This window comes from Triturus cristatus, chromosome 3_2 (assembly GCF_964204655.1).
Source record: "Triturus cristatus chromosome 3_2, aTriCri1.1, whole genome shotgun sequence".
In the NCBI taxonomy this organism is placed as follows: domain Eukaryota; kingdom Metazoa; phylum Chordata; class Amphibia; order Caudata; family Salamandridae; genus Triturus; species Triturus cristatus.
In genome coordinates this window covers 1,132,792,887-1,132,812,333 of record NC_140584.1, presented here as the reverse complement: position 1 = coordinate 1,132,812,333, position 19,447 = coordinate 1,132,792,887, and the positions used below count along the sequence as shown (strand labels likewise).

Here is a 19,447-nt window from a genome sequence, read left to right as displayed (position 1 = left end):
AAGCTCACGAAGTGTGAGTTTCACGTCGACACCGTGGAATTCCTTGGGGTACATTTAACCCCCACCGGACAGGTGATGTCCGTCAGAAAGGTGCAAGCGGTAAAGCAATGGCCCCAACCAAGGTCCGTCAAGGACATCCAGAGCTTCCTAGGCTTTGCAAACTTTTACCGCCGGTTCATACACCACTTTTCTCAACTAGTATCACCTCTTACCAAACTGACGAGGAAGAACGTGCCATTTTGCTGGTCGTCAGAAGTCCAGAGATCCTTCGACCAACTCAAAGAGGCCTTCACGTCCGCTCCCATCCTACGACACGCTAAACCCGACCTTCCTTTCTTAGTGGAAACTGATGCCTCCGACATAGCAGTAGGAGCAGTTCTTTCTCAAAGACATCCGGAGACAGGCTATCTCCACCCTGTAGCTTACATGTCCCGGAAACTGAACACCGCCGAACAGAACTACTCTGTGTCCGAAAAGGAACTCCTCGCTATACGGGAAGCTTTTTTAGAATGGCGGCACTGGCTGATGGGGGCACAACATCAAGTCACGGTCTTCACAGATCACCGAAACCTCCAGTTCCTGAGGTCAGCTCGACATCTCTCCCCCCGACAACGGAGATGGATGATATTCTTTGCCGAATACAACTTCATTGTTACCTACCTCCCTGGCTCTCAAAACCTCAAGGCTGATGCTTTGTCGAGACAAGACATGAACCCCCTCCCGGTGGTGGAACCTAAGCAGGCGATCCTTTCACCCGGACAAGTGATCGGACGAACTGAAACGGAATCCTTCATGCTCGAAGTAAAGCGAGGAGTCGCCTCGTTTTCTTGGCTATCCTGGTTGAAAGCGCATAAAGACTGGCGCCTCCGAAACGGCATCCCCATGCGGGGCTCACAAGTGCTGGTCCCCTCTCTCAGGTTACGTAAACTCGTCTTCCAGTGGTGCCATGAACTACCCTGTGCTGGGCATATGGGAGGAACGAAAACCCTCGAAAAGGTGCTGAGAAACTTCTGGTGGCCTTCTGTAAGGCCAGACATATTGCTATGGGTCAGTCAGTGTACCGTATGCTCCCAAATGAAATCCGACCATCGCAAGCCACAAGGCCTCTTGCATCCGCTACCAACCCCCCAAAAGCCCTGGGAGAGGATATCGGTGGATTTCATAGTCGGACTACCGAAAGACCAGAACTGTACGGCCATAGTCGTGGTGGTCGACTACCTTACCAAGATGGGACACTTTCTGGCATGTAAACAGATCCCTACTGCCGGAGCCCTCGCAAAACTACTGCTGGTCAACATCGTCCGACTACATGGACTTCCGCTTGGGATTGTGTCGGATAGGGGGTCACAATTTACTGCGAGGTTTTGGAAGGTATGGTGTGCCGAACTGGGAATACAGTCATCCTTATCCACCAGTTTCCATCCGCAGACCGATGGGCAGACCGAAAGACTAAACCAGACCCTGAAGCAGTATCTCAGGTGTTATGTGGACCACGCATCCAACGCATGGGTGGACTGGTTATGGATAGCAGAAGTGGCATATAATGATTCCATACATTCTTCCACACAACAAACCCCGTACTTTCTATCCTCAGGGTTCCACCCCAGGTTTACGCCTTTCCAGCTCCCTCACGTTAATCTCACCATTCCAGAGGTCCAAGACAGGCTAACCACACTTCGTCTAACCCTCACTAAAGCACGCAAAAGTCTGCTAGAGGCGAAAGTGAGATACAAACACCAGGCAGACAAACGTCGCAGGCCCACTCCGGTGTACCATAAGGGGGATAGGGTATGGCTATCCACAAAAAACATAAGGTTTAGACGTCCCAGCATTTTCAACCCGAAGTTCATAGGCCCTTATCCGGTCCTCAGACATGTAAACCCTGTGGCTGTACAATTGAAACTTCCAGCTCATTTACGTATCCACCCTGTATTCCATGTCTCTTTGCTAAAACCTTCGCTCGGCCCGGTCCGGAGGCTACCGGCCCCCATATGGGTTCACCACGAACGTGAATACGTGGTGCAACGGGTGCTGGACTCCAAAGCGGTGCGGGGCAAGCTCTGGTATCTCCTGGCATGGAAAGGGTATGGGCCCGAGGAGAACTCTTGGGAGCCGGCGTCGTCGCTCCATGCAGACCGTCTGGTGGCGGCCTTCCATCGCCGATGCCCGGACAAACCTGGTCCCGCACTCAGCGCCCCGTGAGGGGTGAGGGGGGATGTGCTGTCACGATCGCGCTCGGCAGGCGCTGAGTACCGGGCCCTACGCAACCCGGGAAAGGAACCTTCCGTAGAGCGAACTACAAGACCCAGACATCCCGGCTATCCCCGAGTCTCGTAACAGATCACGAGACAGGAAGTATAAAGAGTGAACACACCATCCGGCGAACGCCGATAATTCCCGGATGTTACCCGTCAGAGAAGGTACGTGCAGACGTGCGTTCTAGAATCGGCTTCCTCGTAGACTCGAGAACTGACCCGCAGTATCGTCTTTCCCGACGCCTCCGACGTGGGGAACTCTCAAGATACACCTCAGGACAGTCCCGTTGGTACTGTCACCCCTCCTGCTTCCCGTGCACCAGCGAGACGAAGGAGTAGCGCGACAAGACTTCCTTCGCCCGAAGGATTTCCGGGTGCGCCCTTCGCTGTGAAGCGCTCCTCGGCTCCCGGCTCCTCCGCGAGACGAGTGGTAGCGCAACCCGACTACTGCCAACCCGAAGGTTTTCCAGGTTACCCAACGAGGGGTTGTCCCTCGATTCCGGTCTCTCTGGAGAGCCGCTAACACCACCTCCGCCCACAGGATTTCCGGGCAGCGACATCTCAAAGGCTTAGCGCTCCTCGGCTCACAGGATTTCCGAGCCTAGCAGTAGCAGCGCTATAGCGTGATCCTAACCTGACCTCCAGAAGCCTTCCGGGTGGAAGCGTCACGACACCCGGAACCCGCAGGTCCTGCCAGCAGCCTACCATCACTCCACGAGAGTGTCAGACGCTGCTCCCCAGGATTCCTCACGTAGGGATTACACTCACCTAGGCGGTACTTACCGGACTCCGTCCTGGAGAAACCTAGCCCGGTACCCAGTCTTTCCGGCACTCCACCTGGCTTCTCTTCCAGAGAAGAAGGGGAGGCCCTTGGTAATTCCCACAACCCGGAGGGAGGAGACGTCAGGTAAGAGAGCTACACGCATAGGGGATCAGAGAGGGGAATTGACAGAGCAGGCCCGCACTTACAGAGTGTTTGTTTCCTTACAGGTCTCCGTCCCTGCCGTTCCTGTCCTTCCTTCCCTCGCTCACCTGCCTCCTCCGTCCGAGTGTATAACACATCCGCCGGACTAGGGGCAGATGGGAGGTGGACCATATTCAGCATCAGCGTCATCCTGAGGAGAGGATACCAGAGGGTACACGACATCGAGATACAATGGCCCCAAAGAACGCGGCTGCTCTTGCCTCTGCAGCAGCTAAAACAAGAGCAGCCCGTCTGGCCCTCCGCGACCAGGAAATGAGTAACAGACGTGGAACCACCCGTGAGGAACCTGCTGGGGGGCCAGATGAAAAAACCCCGACTCACAAAAGTGTGATCCTTCGGAAAACTCCCATTGCATCGCCATCTGACTCTGTCTCTGTTTCGAACGCCCCCACTGTGATCTCAATGATGCGCGCTGCTGCCAGCCAGAGACTTCAACACAAGTCGACCCGGCGAGCTCAGCCGAAGGAATTAACCGCTAACGATACTGAGGCAACTGGAGCAGCTGCCTCAGTAGCTGCTGGGATTGGCATGGAGAATATCGACGGCTCGGCGTCCACCATCGAGCAGACGAAGAAGACTCCAGACTTGGATACATCTGACCACAGCGAAAGACACAGTGAAAGACAAGAGGCTTTGCTCACCTCTGAGGGGTCTGATACTACGATCACCGTGGTAAGTCAAGCGATTCATCCTGCCTCTGCTTCTAATATCACTAATGTTAGAGATACCCCCTCAATCACCTGCGAGACTCTAGATCCCTCAGTCGCTCAGCTAAAGACTCTAGTTACCCTCACTACGATTGCTGGGCCGGCTAATCCTAATGCCTCTACCGACAGTGGCAGCAAGAATTGCAGCAACTATACATCAGAACCGACTAGGGAAGTCCCGATAAATTCTGTCACACAACCGCCCAACAATATGGTCCAGCTAACAACTGAGCGGAAAGAGACTGCCGGTCCAAGCTGGAATGGAGAAGTTAAAATAATCAACAGCGCGACAAATGACCACCAAAGTGACCCTATTGAGGCAATGGAAGCGGACAAAGACATCACAGACTTTTATTCATTCTCAGAAGACATCAGTTGGTCAGGTGATACAGAGGATGAAGTCGATGAAGTCGAGAATGATTTTGACTCGAACACCAGTACAGACTCGGATCTTAACCCCCCAAAGGAACTACGAGATAAAAGACGGACGATATTTAAAAAGATGAAGGGAGGCTGTCATGGAACAAATGAATTGACCTGGGATTACACCCCGACTGTCTTGAATTTAAATCAAAATCAGAATCTTACTGTAACGCCGCAGGCATCATCTTCAAACCAAGCTCTAAACAGTGAACAAACTGATATAGCTGGCACAACTGGGGCTACATTGTCACAAGTCATGGAAACAGTTCTACAAGCCATTGCATCCCATCGCGAAGAAACTTCAAAAGACAGCCGCAAGTCAAGAGTAGCATTACAGAAGGTTCAAGGTGTCGTTCGGAAACTGTAAAAAACGATGGGCGCCTTTACAGAAAGGTTACATGACATAGAAGAACGGATCGTTCTGAATGAAACTGAAGCTGCCAGAACAAATGAGCGACTTGAAGCACATGAAGCAGAGCTTAAAGATATTAGATGGAAACTGGAAGACTACGAAAATAGGCTTCGCAGAAACAATCTCCGCGTTCTTGGTGTCCCGGAGAAAGCTGAGGGAGAAGATTGTCGATCCTTTATTATACAACTGCTGCGCGACACCCTGCCTGAACTTACTGCCTGGGACTGGAGCTACGAGGTACAGCGAGCGCACAGAGTCCCTTTAACCCTAAAATCTGCGGCAGCAGTAGGGAAATACCCACGAGCGATCCTAGTTTATTTTGGAAACTTTACGCTTCGACAAGCCATATCTGATAAAGTTACGCCAGATAAACCTCGTAGTAAGGATTCCATTTCTTATTTTGTACGCCCTGACTTTTGCCATTATACAGTCGAAAGGAGGTGGAGACTTAGACAGCTAATTAAGCCCTTTCAAGAAAAGAATGCAATGGTATATCTAAACAATCCGGCCAAATTAAAAGTGATTTATGATGGACAACATTAAGGAATTCAATGTGTGATCAACATCAATGAATATTGATCTTGCCAGCAAACACCCCCCCCTCCCCCCCATCTCACTCTCTCCTGAAGTACATAGGCATTGTGGCAACATCAATACCTACACTAACAAAACTCTTCACATTAAGTGCAGGGGGAGAGAGGAGGAAACACGGCACACCCTCCAATACCTCACCAGCATTTAATTTGATATCCTCCCACTGATCGTGTGTAATGTATATCTAGGTACTTCAGAGATATGGGTTGCAAAATCATACCCAACTGCTACAGTTCATCAACTGCACTTTGGTCAAAGCTCCAACAGGAAATAATAGTAATTTCGACCAGTAAGTGCACAGGCTCAGTATCGTTCCAGTATCTGAAGCATCCATGGGGCTGTTACTCAGGGTTTTCTAAGCATACTAATGCTTCATATGCATAGAATGACATTCTACACTTATCCCCTAACTTAACTTTCCATGCATACATCTCCTTTCTCAACACTTCCTCCAGTGGTTCTATGGTCAGTGCGAGTAGGAGAGACCACAGCGGGCAGCCATCTGGTACCACACTGCAGTTTTCCAATATCACCCTACTTATTCTCACCCTGGCTCTCATATGCATGTATAATAATCGCATCAAATTCATGAAAGTGAGACCAAAGAATATACATTCCTATAATGTTGAGAATAGAAATTCCCATCCAGTAGTGACAAATGCTTTTTACGCTGTTGAGGGAGCAACAGCATAATCCGTCTCGTCCATCTCAACAAAGAAAGTAACCTCAACCAGCCTATGCAGATTTGCAGAAGTGCTCCTATGGGAAACAAAACCCAAATGGTCCAAATGCGTACATGCTTGAGCTTTCTGTAGTATGAGTTGGGATTTAAACCAGTCACTGTGGTGATTGCCTTTCAATAGAACATCTTGCTTTTGCCCAAAATAATTCCAAAGTAGCATCCACTAGCACCGGGACTCTTCTTGGGAAGCAGTGCGGTGTACACATGTCTTATTATTAAGTAGGTTTTTTCCTGAAATGAACACATAGATCCCTTCTGAATTTGTGGCCTCAATCTGGAGACACGTTTTTCTAAGTGAGGCTTCATCAGTGACTTTTGCAGAAGAAAGACTTCTCTCTTTTCCGGTTTGCTCTATTCCCCCTATAAATCTCAACCTCTTCATCCCACATTGTTTTCAACTCTTCAGCCATTTTCAGATAATCTTATCAAATAATTCAAAATGTTTCTGTTAATTAAAAACGTTTTGATTCTGAAACCTACAGACCCCTCGAGCCACCATTAAGGAGACTTGATTGCACAGCTATCTGATCATGTTTATACAGTGTTTTTTTTCTAGTAGGTTATGACCGAATTTTCTTGGGCTGTAGGTAATCCATTCCCTTATTTACTCTAGTATGGATTTTTGTTCAGTAAGAAACGTCTGCATAAACAGAGTGTACAGTGATGAGAGAGCCAATGATTTTCAAAATAAAGAAGAAATATCGAACTGATACAGACAGGTCCGCTTTGATCTAAAGGCCTCCTTTCGCTATGTAAAATAGGACCGCAATTACACAAGATAGTTTTCTGCTTCCCTGTGTTTGAATAACTTTTAATTAAACCAGAAGATACGATTAATAATTAAATAAAATGAGACTGTTCTTAAGAGAGCACAAGCAGGATTGCTGAAACAAAGTTTACAATGTGGACAATAGCATGTTAAAGTACATTGGTTCTTGTGGGTGAGGAGCACAAGATATTCTCACAGTAATAACGTAATATGTGGATAGAACATCCCTCATGTGTGAAAAAATGTATTTTTCAAGTGCCTACATATGCATGGGAATGAATGAGGTTATTGGCGTATTGAAAGGAGGTAGATGAGGGGTATAAATGGAAGCAAAGCATTTATTTTCTAAGTGTAATATTTTTAATTTTAATTCAAAGGTCTTTTTGTGGAAATTAATTGAAGAGAAGCAATATTCACCAACATAAAAACTTCTTTTGTTCTCTTTAGTGAACCCAACTGCATTATATTAATTATCTAAAATATCCTGTGATGATAGAAATAAAGACAATGGGTGAAAAATGACTAAACATGGCAACAAAATGTGACATAAGTTACAGCTATTTGTCTACAGTGATTTGTCTGTGTATCAGATGTAAATCGGGTTTCCCTTGCTAACATTAATATTCACACTTGGAGAAGTGTCTATGGAACATATCACATTGCACGCAGACTTCTAGTCACACCTCTCCATCTTACCAATTTTTATCTGTCAGGACACCTGCCATAACTCTGGCTCAGTATGAAACTGAACTACTATATAACCTACAGTGTGGTAGTACCTCTGGCTCTTTGAAGGCCTTCTGTGTCCTATGTCGACATTGTCTTGTGTAGGAGGACGACTACTTCAAGATTTTGTGTCTTGGGCTTTGATGTTTTCGCTAGTTATCGAATGACTTTGGCAAATACTTTTTGAGGTGGCTGGGGACACATCGCACTTTGGACACCCACTGGATCCAGTAGTACTGAGTAATAACTTGGGACATGATATGTAGTTCAGATCCAGTCACTTCTTTGAAATGTAAAGTCTTTGGATCTGTAAGGGGCAACTAGCGTCTGCCATCCAGATACCAACCTAAAGATTTGAAATCTTACGATGAAAGGAGTATATCTCTAGCTCAATGGCGTATGGGTGATAGTGGCTAACATAATGTGAGGGAATGGTACCAGCAATACTGTGTTTCAGGCTCACCACAATTGCAGTCCTGACTTATCTCCAGCAGGTCACCAGCTCTTTTTCAAAGCTGATGTCTTCAGTTGTGCTCTGGTCATCACAATAAATTGCAAGGGCCTTAGGCTTCTGGGCAGCTCACTTCCATGAGACACTCTCTAGACTGGTTTATTCAGCTGATTCGTGCTCTTTATCCTTCTGATCAGAAGACAGCTCTGCTCCATGCATCAGGCAGTACATCTTCCTTTTATTCCAAGGCAGATCACAACAGAAGGGATTTACCCAGTATCCTAGCCTTGTTGCAGCCCTGGGGGACAAAAAGAGTAACTTCCATTGCCCTGGTTTTAATCAGACATGACTGTGTGCCGGTGCAACAGAATGTCTCCAAAGGTCCATAGAAATACCATCTTGGTGGCCAGCTTTTATATAAACCTTTAGACGTTAGGCCCAAACAGGTTGGGATGGTAGGTTCAAAAATTGTAACTCAATCCATGCAAAGTAGAGAAAATGTAACCCATCCACTAATGAAGGTGGAGAACAGGCTCCAACTAATGAGGAAAATACAGATTCTCAGGGGGGAGAGATGCAGAGATACCCACATAGTCTCTGGCAGGAGGTAATTCATGCCCACGGGATGTTGATTTGACTCCCACGCAAGTCCGCTTCCCCGAGTGTGGGTTAGCATATTTTTGGATATGTTTACTGCAGAAATGGTTTTGATCCGTCTTTTGTGTTCAGAAAGAGCTCTGGGTTTGTTGCATATTGTAGGGAGTGTGACCATGTGAGGCTGGGGATGGTAACCTTTTCCTGAGGAATATGTCACATAGGCAGAGAAGGAAATCAAACCTCCATCGGTAAGATCGGCAGTGAAGCATCACTCCTGACCCTCGCTAAGTGTGCACAGTATATCCATGAATATCTTCCGCGGTGCTGAAGCCAATCTGCAGAGGAGCTAAAGAGCTGACTGAACACAGGGATGCAATGGGCTTGGATAAGTGATGTGGGGAAATGGCGAGTCTAGCACCAAACATGGATTTATTTACATTTTCATATAGCATGCAAGACTAAATGCTGTCCGCAGGCTTTACTTCTATCGAATGGTGAGACGATCTCGCTTACAAAGAATGAGATGCTGTAGTACAGAGCGATGCGAAATCATTGTTGGCTTAAGGACAAAAAACGAAATGTTGAATTCTTTATAAATATAATTGTTGAATGAGTGCATTGAAATAGATTCTAGAGCAAAGTAAGGTTGAATAGAGGGATTAGTAGAAATAGTGCCTAGAAATCCTAGAGGTTTTAAAAGTGTGTGGACGTGTTGAGTAGTGAGAAGATTTAGTAGAGAGCAAGGGAGTGGAAGAAGTGGAACTGATTCCATGTATTCTAGTGAAGTACCACGTGTAGGACGACAATATGATGTAAAAAAAAGAGAGAGAGAGGTTCTGCTAGAATGTTATAAGGCAGAAACCATTCCTTTGATAATGCAAGTCTGTAGTTCAGTTCAGCTGGCAAAGTCATGAAGGTTTGACGTTTGTCCGAAAACTATAAGTAAGGTAGAGTCATAGGCTGGGCAAGTAAATAAAATTAACAGATTTCTTCTGGTTGTAAGTACCCAAGTGTGTGAGCAACAGGTGAGAAATATTGCTTCGCAGCAGAAGGGTGGAAACATTAGTTTGATTCCAGCCAGAAAGTATCCTTGCTCCTCAGAGCTCCCTGACCACGCTATCATTGTAGTGTGCTGTATAGATATCCTGGTTGTTTTTCATGGAGTATCTTGAAAGAATGCAGCACATTTGAGTTTAATCTTCACTTCCAATGGGAGCCCCAGCAGTTCTCTTAATACTGGGGTGAAACGACCTAACATTTTTGTACCAGAAACAAACCTGGCCACTGAGGGAACAACTGCTTCTAATGGCTTCAGGTTGGCCTTAGGTGCTCCAATCAGAGTTGAGTTTCCATAATCAGTGTGGGAAACCATAAGGGTGTGAACAACATCCAAAGGTTAGAGGAAAGACTTTAGCTTTTTAAGAGAGTATAGTGTTGCTCTGGCCGCATGAACTGTGTGTGTAACGTGGAAAGACATTGTGTTATGAATTGTACCTTATCTAGTACAATGGAGTATCATATGTATAGTGATACATTATGATGTCAACCCTTTCAAAATAACGTTATAAGTGGCTGCATGTAAATGTTAAAAAGGAAAGGTGTTAAGATGAACCCTTGAGGGGCACTACGTGATAAAGAACAATGTGAGAGTTTGAGCTGACAATTCGCCCTCTAATGCTTGAATTTAAAAGCTACGATTTTGAGGATGAAACGGTCCAAATTGGGAAAATGTAAGAAGCATCCATACTAGAAATTGACTTGTACTTGGATTGCACCACTGGGGAAGTAAGTGTTGATTTTTTTCTCTCAAGCTTACTTCAGGCAGGCTTTCCACTGAGTGCCGGTGGAGGAGTAGCCGGCACAACCCACAGAGTTCATGTGAGTCCAGAATGTGTGCGGTATAAAACCTCTCTTGTGTTTGATTTGATAGCCTATAATGTTGCCTTCTGTGTAATAAGAATCTAGGTCACATATAAGATACACTTGACAACTGACTTTCCTCTTAGTTCACTAATAGCATTGTCATCATGGCGGTAGCAGGAATGTTTCTTAGTTCATGTTTAAAAACTCAAGTTTAAGAAATACTCAGTGTTAGAATCTGATATACTAAGATGAAATGTTTCCACATGTTAAAGAAATACACTTTTTTGAAATTTGAAGGCACATTATCGTACTCTAGGTGAGTACCAACCAGCAACCCCCCTTGGTGTTACTACCTTGAGGTGCTCTTTCTCTTCCCTCACCTTTTTTCTAGTCAACTATGGTTAGAAGCGGTGCTATGATGGTTTCTTTGACACTTTTAATTTGATACACCACGACCTGTGAGTAGTGATAGGAAACACACTCTAGAGAATTAGAAAGGATTGAAAACCCTATTAATGTCGGCATTATAGGATTAGGTGTATCGTAGGGCAGGCCATTGGTTGTTATAATGCATGATTTACATGACAACTATTTTCAGGATTTGGCTCCAGCACTGGTTTTGAGAGCCAGGGCCTACCCTTGGCTCAGCTCTGACTCGCGTCTTCTTGTTAATTGGTTGGCTCGCCCACCTCTAATACATAGTCAGTTTTAGTTGTAAGATAAATTGGAAGTATAACATTGATTTATGGATCATGGTCTCAATAGTAAGAATGGTAGAACAACAAATACAAATGATGATAGTATCAGGTGACTTCAGTTTATTACATATTAATCCGGATACATAATTTAGCTGGTCAAACTTTGACACCACAATATGAGAACATTTTGTACAGCTACTGACACGTCATTTTAGGGACACACCTTAGCATATGGCATGTGAATCAGAACTTGGCTGGTGGTGATGGCCATCTGTCTAAGCTTGTGGGTGACTGCCTGACACCTAGAGCTAGCACATGTTGCGTGTCACCTAGGCTGAGTAAGTCTCATTAGCAGATTGAAAAGTTTTACATGAATCCATTGATAATGTCTTGCAGTACCCCACGTGTCACGTTCAGTACAGAGTAGACTTCTTCCTTCTGTTTCATTTTGCTCTCTCCCGAATCATATCTCGTTCCCCTACAAATCGTATTATGCTCCTAGTCCAAATCATTCTTTTTACCATAAATATTCTTCTGCATTTGAGAAAGTCATTCTGCTCTTCTTTGCAAATATTTGCACTGCATTCTATTTGTGTCTAGGCTGACTCATTCGGAACAGGTTTATCGCTTTGAATGTCCCATCCACAGTGCACTTCCTTCTCTGCACCGTTTTACGAAACCTTCTAACCTTCTGTGACATCTGCATTCGTTGCCAACTACCAATCTTTTTAGTTATTGTTTATCGTCTGCAGTATTCACTGTAGAAAACGTGAGGCTCCATGTCTCATTTCACAAGAAGAAACATCACATCTAGTTCGCACAGGAAACCTCCGCTGTGTGTTGCCAAGCTGCACTCAAACCTTGCCAGTGCCATGCCCAGCACTGGGACTCCTTTGGTTCAAAGTTAATCTTCAGTGACTGTCCACATCTGAGCCATTCTAAAGATCTGTTGTTCAGCTGGTTACACATCCTTACTCTTTGTTTTTAGAGACACAATGTTTAACTAGGGACCCCGTTGTGAACATCATTATGGAGACTCATTTTGTTTTTGCTGGTGACCCAACATTTTGGACACACATTGTATGGGTAATGATATATTGGTGGAAAAAGTAGTGTAATATTTGAATTGAGAACCACATAGTAATTTGCAACTGTAGCTGCGCATGTTGATGTATTTGTGGACAAGGCTGCTAAGTTGCCCCATGTCATGTGTCGTCCTTTCAGCCAGTTCTGGCTCTTAAACCAGAAGCAATGGCATAGTGGTATTTTTTGGCCCCTACATATATCGGTAAAAGTGAAACTTAAGACCCACAATTCAAAGTCCATTGTCTTAAAAACTAAGAGTAGATGGTGGTTTCACAGATTACAAGGGACGACTTGGCAAACATTGGTGGGGTAAGCCGGGAGAGCTTTGCCTGTGCTGCATGATTGGGCTCTCGCCATGCGTTGAAAGGCTTTTGTCATGACTCCGACATGGAAGATCATCTTGTCTTAGACAGCTGGGTTAGAGAGGTTTAAAATGCGCAAGTCCAGCTGGCTGTCGCAAGACAGCCGGCCAAAATGAATGCTCACTTTAAACTTAAGTACACAGCTCGCTGCTGCCACTCGGCGGCAATGGCCCTGTCTTGACACTCAGTTCGGGATGGGTTGGTGAAAAATAAAATGGTAATAAATAAACTTTATCATCATTTATATTTTTCAGCAGTGGGGCTTTTCTGGGGGCATTTTTTAGTGGGGCGACGCACCTCTGCTCTAATGGAGGAGCCTCTCCTGTTTAAACACCGAGCAGCAAGGCCAACTTGTGAGGACCAATACCTTTTCATTGCGATAAAAATTTGAACTGAGACTGCACACACATGTTTTGTTTGATGTGTCTAATATCACGTGAGCTATATTTATGCCACTGCTGCATTTCCCACAAAAAGTAAGGAACACCCAAACTGGGAGAGTGCGTGGATTGGAGTGAGAACAGGGAGGAAGCGCAGCACCGACCTGAGTAGCACCCAGAGACACTTGTTTTATGTTGACAGTAGTGTGTAATGTTGCATTTTAGTGTGTAATAAAGTACATATAGTAGTAAATATAAGCCCTGGGCTGGACGTTCCTTCATTGAATTTTTTAGCTCTGAGCTAGAACACCTCTACACTGTCTCCCTGAGAAGCCTGTGACTGCTTGCCATCGCTACCACTGTGAATGAAAACTATCTCCGAGACTACTTGAAGTCTAAAACATGTTTATTTTGGAAATATAAGCAAAAATACCGTATTGCTATCCAGCATGACAGAACTTCACCTCACCAACAAATGTGCATCTAAGGCAAACCCCAACCCTAATTTCCCCAACTTCTATACATTTTCTTCAAATAAGCGATTGAAGCAACATACACTAAACAGAAATTTTAGATAATAATACAAATGGGTGCCTTAGTTTCTAGTGAGAACTACGAAAAAGGACTTTGAAAAGAGATACAACAATGGATATCTCGGATGCTGACCTAGCATAATTGGGAATTCTCACTTCATAGTGACAGGCATTGAAACGAGGCAGAGTTTTCAGAGGCAAGAGAACTCGAGCACATTGGTATAACAGAGGCACATAGAATGGCTGCAGATTATTCAACATGGTTGTTGGTCTATCATTAGAAAACAGCAAAATAAGTTCACATCACTAAAAGTCAAGTGCATAATGTGCTGTATTTTGCAAATTTTGCAGAGTTTAAGACGTATCCCTGGCAGTGCTTAATTTGAGCTGGTGGTTTCCAGCACTTAATTGTCAACACTGCACTTGTGTCAGTCTGCCACATGGTGGCGCTACTCATCTAATTTAGAGATGAGCAGAACAACAGTTGTTTTTGAATACAATAAAATATACTAATACCTGCCTCCCCAGCTATTCCTTTAGCTTTGGGGACATGGAATAATCTCAACTGTCACACTTGCAGGAGAGATAGATGGTTAGTGGTTGTTTTGGCAGCGATGACTGAGGCGGTGGGTGGTGCAAGCTGCAGTGGCCTCCCGATCCGGGCCCTGGCACATATTATTTTACAAATTAAGCACTGATCCCACAACAGCAGAGGCAAATTACCTCAACCTCCATGATTTAGGCGCAGTTGTCCCTGCTTGACCCATGTTCCAATGTACGCACTCCTGCCCTCCTTCTTGGGGTTTGGCATATGTTTTTGTTTATTGGTTGTGGGTACGATAAAAATTTTACTTTCAGATTTTCACACTAAGTAAGTGTTTTCACAATAAGTAATTGTTCATTACACATTAATAACTGATTTAACTAGAGTTTCGGTTGGGTGAGGGGAAACGATCTTGGATCGCCTCACTTGACATAGAAAAGGCGTTTGACACCTTAAGCTGGACATACTTGGAGACAACGCTGGCAGGGTTTGGCATAGGCCCTCATTTCCTCAAATGGATAAGGCTACTGTACACTGGGCCACAAGCTAGGATGAAGACGGGTTGCACTTACTCACCGCTTTTATCGATAGAGAGGGGTACGTGCCAGAGCTGCCCCCTGTCACAGATCCTTTTCGCTCTCGCCATGGAGCCGCTCGCGTGTAGACTACGGCTGTGAGTGAGGGACTGGGGCCTGCAGGTCGACCAACGGTGGCACATTAGCTCGCTCTTTGCCGACGACGATACTGCAATCCAGTATGGCTCTGTTGAATGCCCACGCGGGCGTCTCTGGTCGCCAGGTCACCTGGGCTAAATCGGTGGTGTTACCGATGACACTGATGTCACCGAAACAAAGACAGTTGGCACCGCTTACTTCCCTGAAAATGGCATTCGACACCTTTGGATACCTGGGGGTCCAGATCTATCATACGGCATCAGACACGATTGATGGGAACCTCTGCCAGGCTATAACGCAAGCTCGCTCAACCCTTCCATTCTGAGCAGGTCTTCCCCTGTCTCCTATGGGCCAGGTAGCAATATCCAAGATGTTGGTTCTCCCTCGTCTCTTATATTTTTTTCTGTGTGCTTCCGTATCGCCTACCCCGGAAACTCTCCTGGGACCTGAAATCACTACTGGTATCGTTGATATGGGGAGCCACACGAGCCACAGTGGCACTCCATAAGCTATACTTGCCACTGTCGGACGGCGGCCTGGGCTCGTCCAATTACGAGCGATACTACGCAGTGGCACAGCTACAGTGGCCAATCCGGTGGCTCGCCAAAAGCAACCTCATGGAGTTGCACACAGGTACCGTGGCCTGGGACCTCCCGATGCTCCTGGAATGGCTCCCGGGAACAGCAACACCAACCCAGAGGCAACAGGGCAACTTGTTAATGATAGCAGCCAGAAGGCACTGGGTTCAGTACGTGACGCCCAGAGGCTGACCATCACCTTACGCACCTAATCTGCCCTTGGAGCTACTCCCTGGCACGTACTCATGCCATGGACGTCCAGAGCTGGGGGCGTGGAGGGAGGGTGGACTGACCACATGTGGGGGATATGTTTGTGGACTCGCAGATAATCACGTTTGAGGGCCTGGTGGAAACATATGGAGTGCCACAGGGCTCCTTTTTACTGCATGCCCTACTGACTCGCCTGTTCCTACAGACCTGTGGCGCCGACTGAGTGGAGCCTGCTACTTCATACTTATTGCAAACTCTGCTTACGCATGGTCACAGGCGGAACGCCATAACGGCCATCTACACCTCCATCAGACTAGACGACCCTCCTGCTCTGCTTACACTGAGAGCATACTGGGATAGTGAACAATCCACTACCCGTGGCAACAATATCTTACCCACCCCAAAATTATCTCAATTAACGCCAGGGTGAAATACACTCAGTTTAATTACCTTCACCACACATACCTCACTCCCCACAGACTGGCACTCATGTACCCTACCGCCATGGATGTTTGCCCCAAATGCAGGGGACAGGAGGCTACTTTCACACACATGGTCTGGACTTGCACCACCATTCGCGTATTCTGGCTGGAGGTGGCTGCTGTGCTCACAGCAGCAGCAGAAGCGCAGGTGGAGATGGAACCCCTTCACTTCCTATTGGGAATTACGAGACTCGTAAGAATGTGAACAAATTCCTGGATCTCGCTCTGGGTTTGGCTAAACGAAGGATCGCCATGGCCTGGAAGGCGCAGTCGAGCCCTGGGATTGCTGTGTGGCTGCTGGATCTGCGAAGGGCACTGGTCTCAGAATGCATAAATTAGCGCGACTCTGAGGTGCGAGCACTGCTCCCCCCGTGACACACCCCTGCGCAGAGGCAGATAGATTTAACAGCGATTGAGGCTAGAGCCGCTACGGGTGTCCCACCCCAATGAGCCCTTTTCCCACATAGAATAGGGATGTGGGGTTAACCAACTTCCCTCCACTTGTCGTGTAACCTCCTTTCCAATCCCCACGCGCCCACTGCTTCCCCCCTCCTCCTCCATATATTCCTGTGTTTATCCTCGAAATGCACGACACAGCAGTACACAACCCAACGTGGTCCTATACATATATAATCACAACACCGGCGACTAAAGATGAAATGAGCTTTGTATATATGGAGATTGGCTCTTATTCAGGTTACATATAATTTCTTTATTTTCTTTCTCGTTTATTGAGCTTCTTGTGTTAGACTCCGTGCTGTCTCTCCCAGAGATATGCGGTCTATTACGAAACTGGATTTGTGGAGCAATGTCCGAGTCTCCTATTTATAATCTTGCTGTCATTTACCCATGTCCGACTGTGTGGCGCTGCGGAGTCGAGCAGTGACCTGCCCAGCACATTAGCCATGGACATGCTAAATTGATTGAGAGTTTTCCTTTGTCCCAACCCCAGCCATACGGTATCATTGCCAAACAATGTTGTCAAATAGTATGCCCTAATTGTTATGCAAATGCTCTGGACGTTACATTGCTAAAATCAATAAAAATGATTTACAAGAAAAAAAACTAGAGTTTCGGTCCTACATTTTAAGAGCAAATAAACGGCTTTGCTTTTTTCTTTTAACACACAATTGGAGTCAGTGTTGCCAATTGGCTGTGCTTTAACAGGTGATGCCATTTTTCTCCAAGTACGAGTGGGGTAAAGTTTCTCTGTAGACTTGCATCTGGACATTGATATTGTGCAACTTGTGCCACATTACAGCTAACCATCATTTCAAATATGCCGATTTAATTACAAATACATTTTTCGGAAATATCACATATAGCTGTGAGCTGATGTCCAGGATATAAGTGCCCAGATGATAAAACACCAATTATTCACAGTCCCCAAAATCAAAACATATCTGAGGAAACCCTGCAAAAATATTAATTTCCTACACAAATGAAGTGCTGCACGAATCCCAAGTCCTTCAATGGTCTTGATAGATAAGCATTGTGATTGCTGATATGTGAAAATGTGACATAAAACTGCGTTTATATTTCTGTTTTTATTTAATTTAAAAAGGCTTTATCGGTTTGCACTAACAAAATATATTTTTCCTTCAGAAATAGGACAGTTTCAAAAAATTGTTGGAGGTTTAATAGAACTTGTGGATCAACTAGCAAAAGAAGCAGAAAATGAAAAGATAAAGGTACCGTTGTGCAATCCTTGACAAGTGTGGGTGTTTTGTCTCGTATGTAGTAGCACTATGCTTGAAATGTTCTAGGGATCAGTCTTGTGCATGCAAAAGATATGCCTGGGATACACTCCAGATCTCTCCTCATGCTTGCCAAGGACATCCCTGTGGATCCATGTCCTACAGTCCATTATTATTCTGAAGATGTCCTGGGAATCCATCTTATACTTGCAAGTCCTGCCCACAAGATGTGCTGTGTATACCTCTCCTGTGTACCAGCAATATTCCTGAGGTGTGCTGGGTATTTATGTTGTGTGTACCAACAGCATCCTTGAGGTGCATTGTGCACCAACAGTTCATCTCTTGCATTGCAGCTGTATCCTTGAAATGTGTGGGGGAGCCGCCTCACCTGCAGGGACATTATCCTTATGATCCAGTTCATGCATTCCAATAAAATCACTCAAATCTGCAGCAGCTGCATCTCATGTATACCAGTGGTATCTTTAAGATATATTAGATATGTTATGTTATTGTGTCTTATGTGTGTATATGTGATGCCCTTGAAAAGAGTATCTGGCAGTTCCATGTAATTATTTCGTGGCCCTGCTTATACATATTGATGATATCTTTGAATTAGGTTTGCATCCACCTGACCCAACTCGGCTCTCAGTGTGATCTGCTGCTCTTACCGATGCCGCGGCAACATTGAGCACTGGATGAAGATGAATGGGTTGGTCCTTAGCAGAGTAGAACATTAGCGGTAATATCTGAAGTAGTCAGAGGACAGCAGCCACCAGTTTACTTGTATTCAATGGCCAAGCAGTTGTCACCAGAGGACGTCACTCCTCTCTTCTACACAACAAATGTGTGCACCACTGTGATATAAGGGAACCTCATTTGATATTTTCCCTGGCGCTTTCCAGAAGCATATCAAGGGTTTCCAGATTATCCAGTACTAAGCAACCTATGCTAGCCTTGCAGTTAAACACCAAGGCCCTGATTACGAGGCGGAGGGAACAAAATTACTATGTTTTTATGCATTCATTTTGCTCCAACTGATTCCAAGTTTTCTGTGTAGTGTTTCTGCATGCTATTTTACTCGTGCAATTTTAACATGCTGTAAAATTGCATGAGGAAACACAATTCTACTATCACAAGTTATAAGGCAATGAGGTAACCCTTTCCTCATGCGGAAATAGCATTTAATTAGCCCCTTTCCCAGAGCAGGTGCTTTAATAGTTTCTAAGATAAGGTTAGAACTATAAACACATGTTGTAATATTATGTAGAATATTACAATTTTGAAAATCAAAATTATTTTAAAGTTTATATTCATTATATGTTCAATATTACATTGTTACATTTGTTACGTTTTTAATATGCTGTATATGTATTATAATTTGAAATGCAATAAATACACAGGTGCAAGAAATAAGTCAAACCTATTTGTAAATGCTTGTAAATTAATAAGTACTTAAGAACATTAAGATTGATGTGTGTAAAAAAATATACGTCCAGTTCCAAAAATGAAAATATTATCACACAAAAATTATATTAAACAATAAGAATGCGCATATCTGCTACTTACATAGATATGTTACACTCAAACGCTTCTAAATAGCATTTTATATGACTAACAAAACCTATGATGTCTTGTTTTTGCAGTAGTATCATGTACTTGTACACCTGCCATACGGGCTG

The 19,447-nt window shown here is 45.0% G+C and overlaps 1 protein-coding gene across 1 annotated transcript in view; it reads left to right on the top strand.

Moving 5' to 3' along the window:
• IFT20 (intraflagellar transport 20) overlaps positions 1-19,447 on the top strand; it is a 99,777-nt gene that overhangs the window by 54,969 nt on the left and 25,361 nt on the right. The window contains exon 3 of the mRNA XM_085649946.1: positions 17,677-17,762. Within this exon, the coding sequence (XP_085506072.1) occupies positions 17,677-17,762 (86 nt within the window). The remainder of the gene's footprint in view (positions 1-17,676; positions 17,763-19,447) is intronic.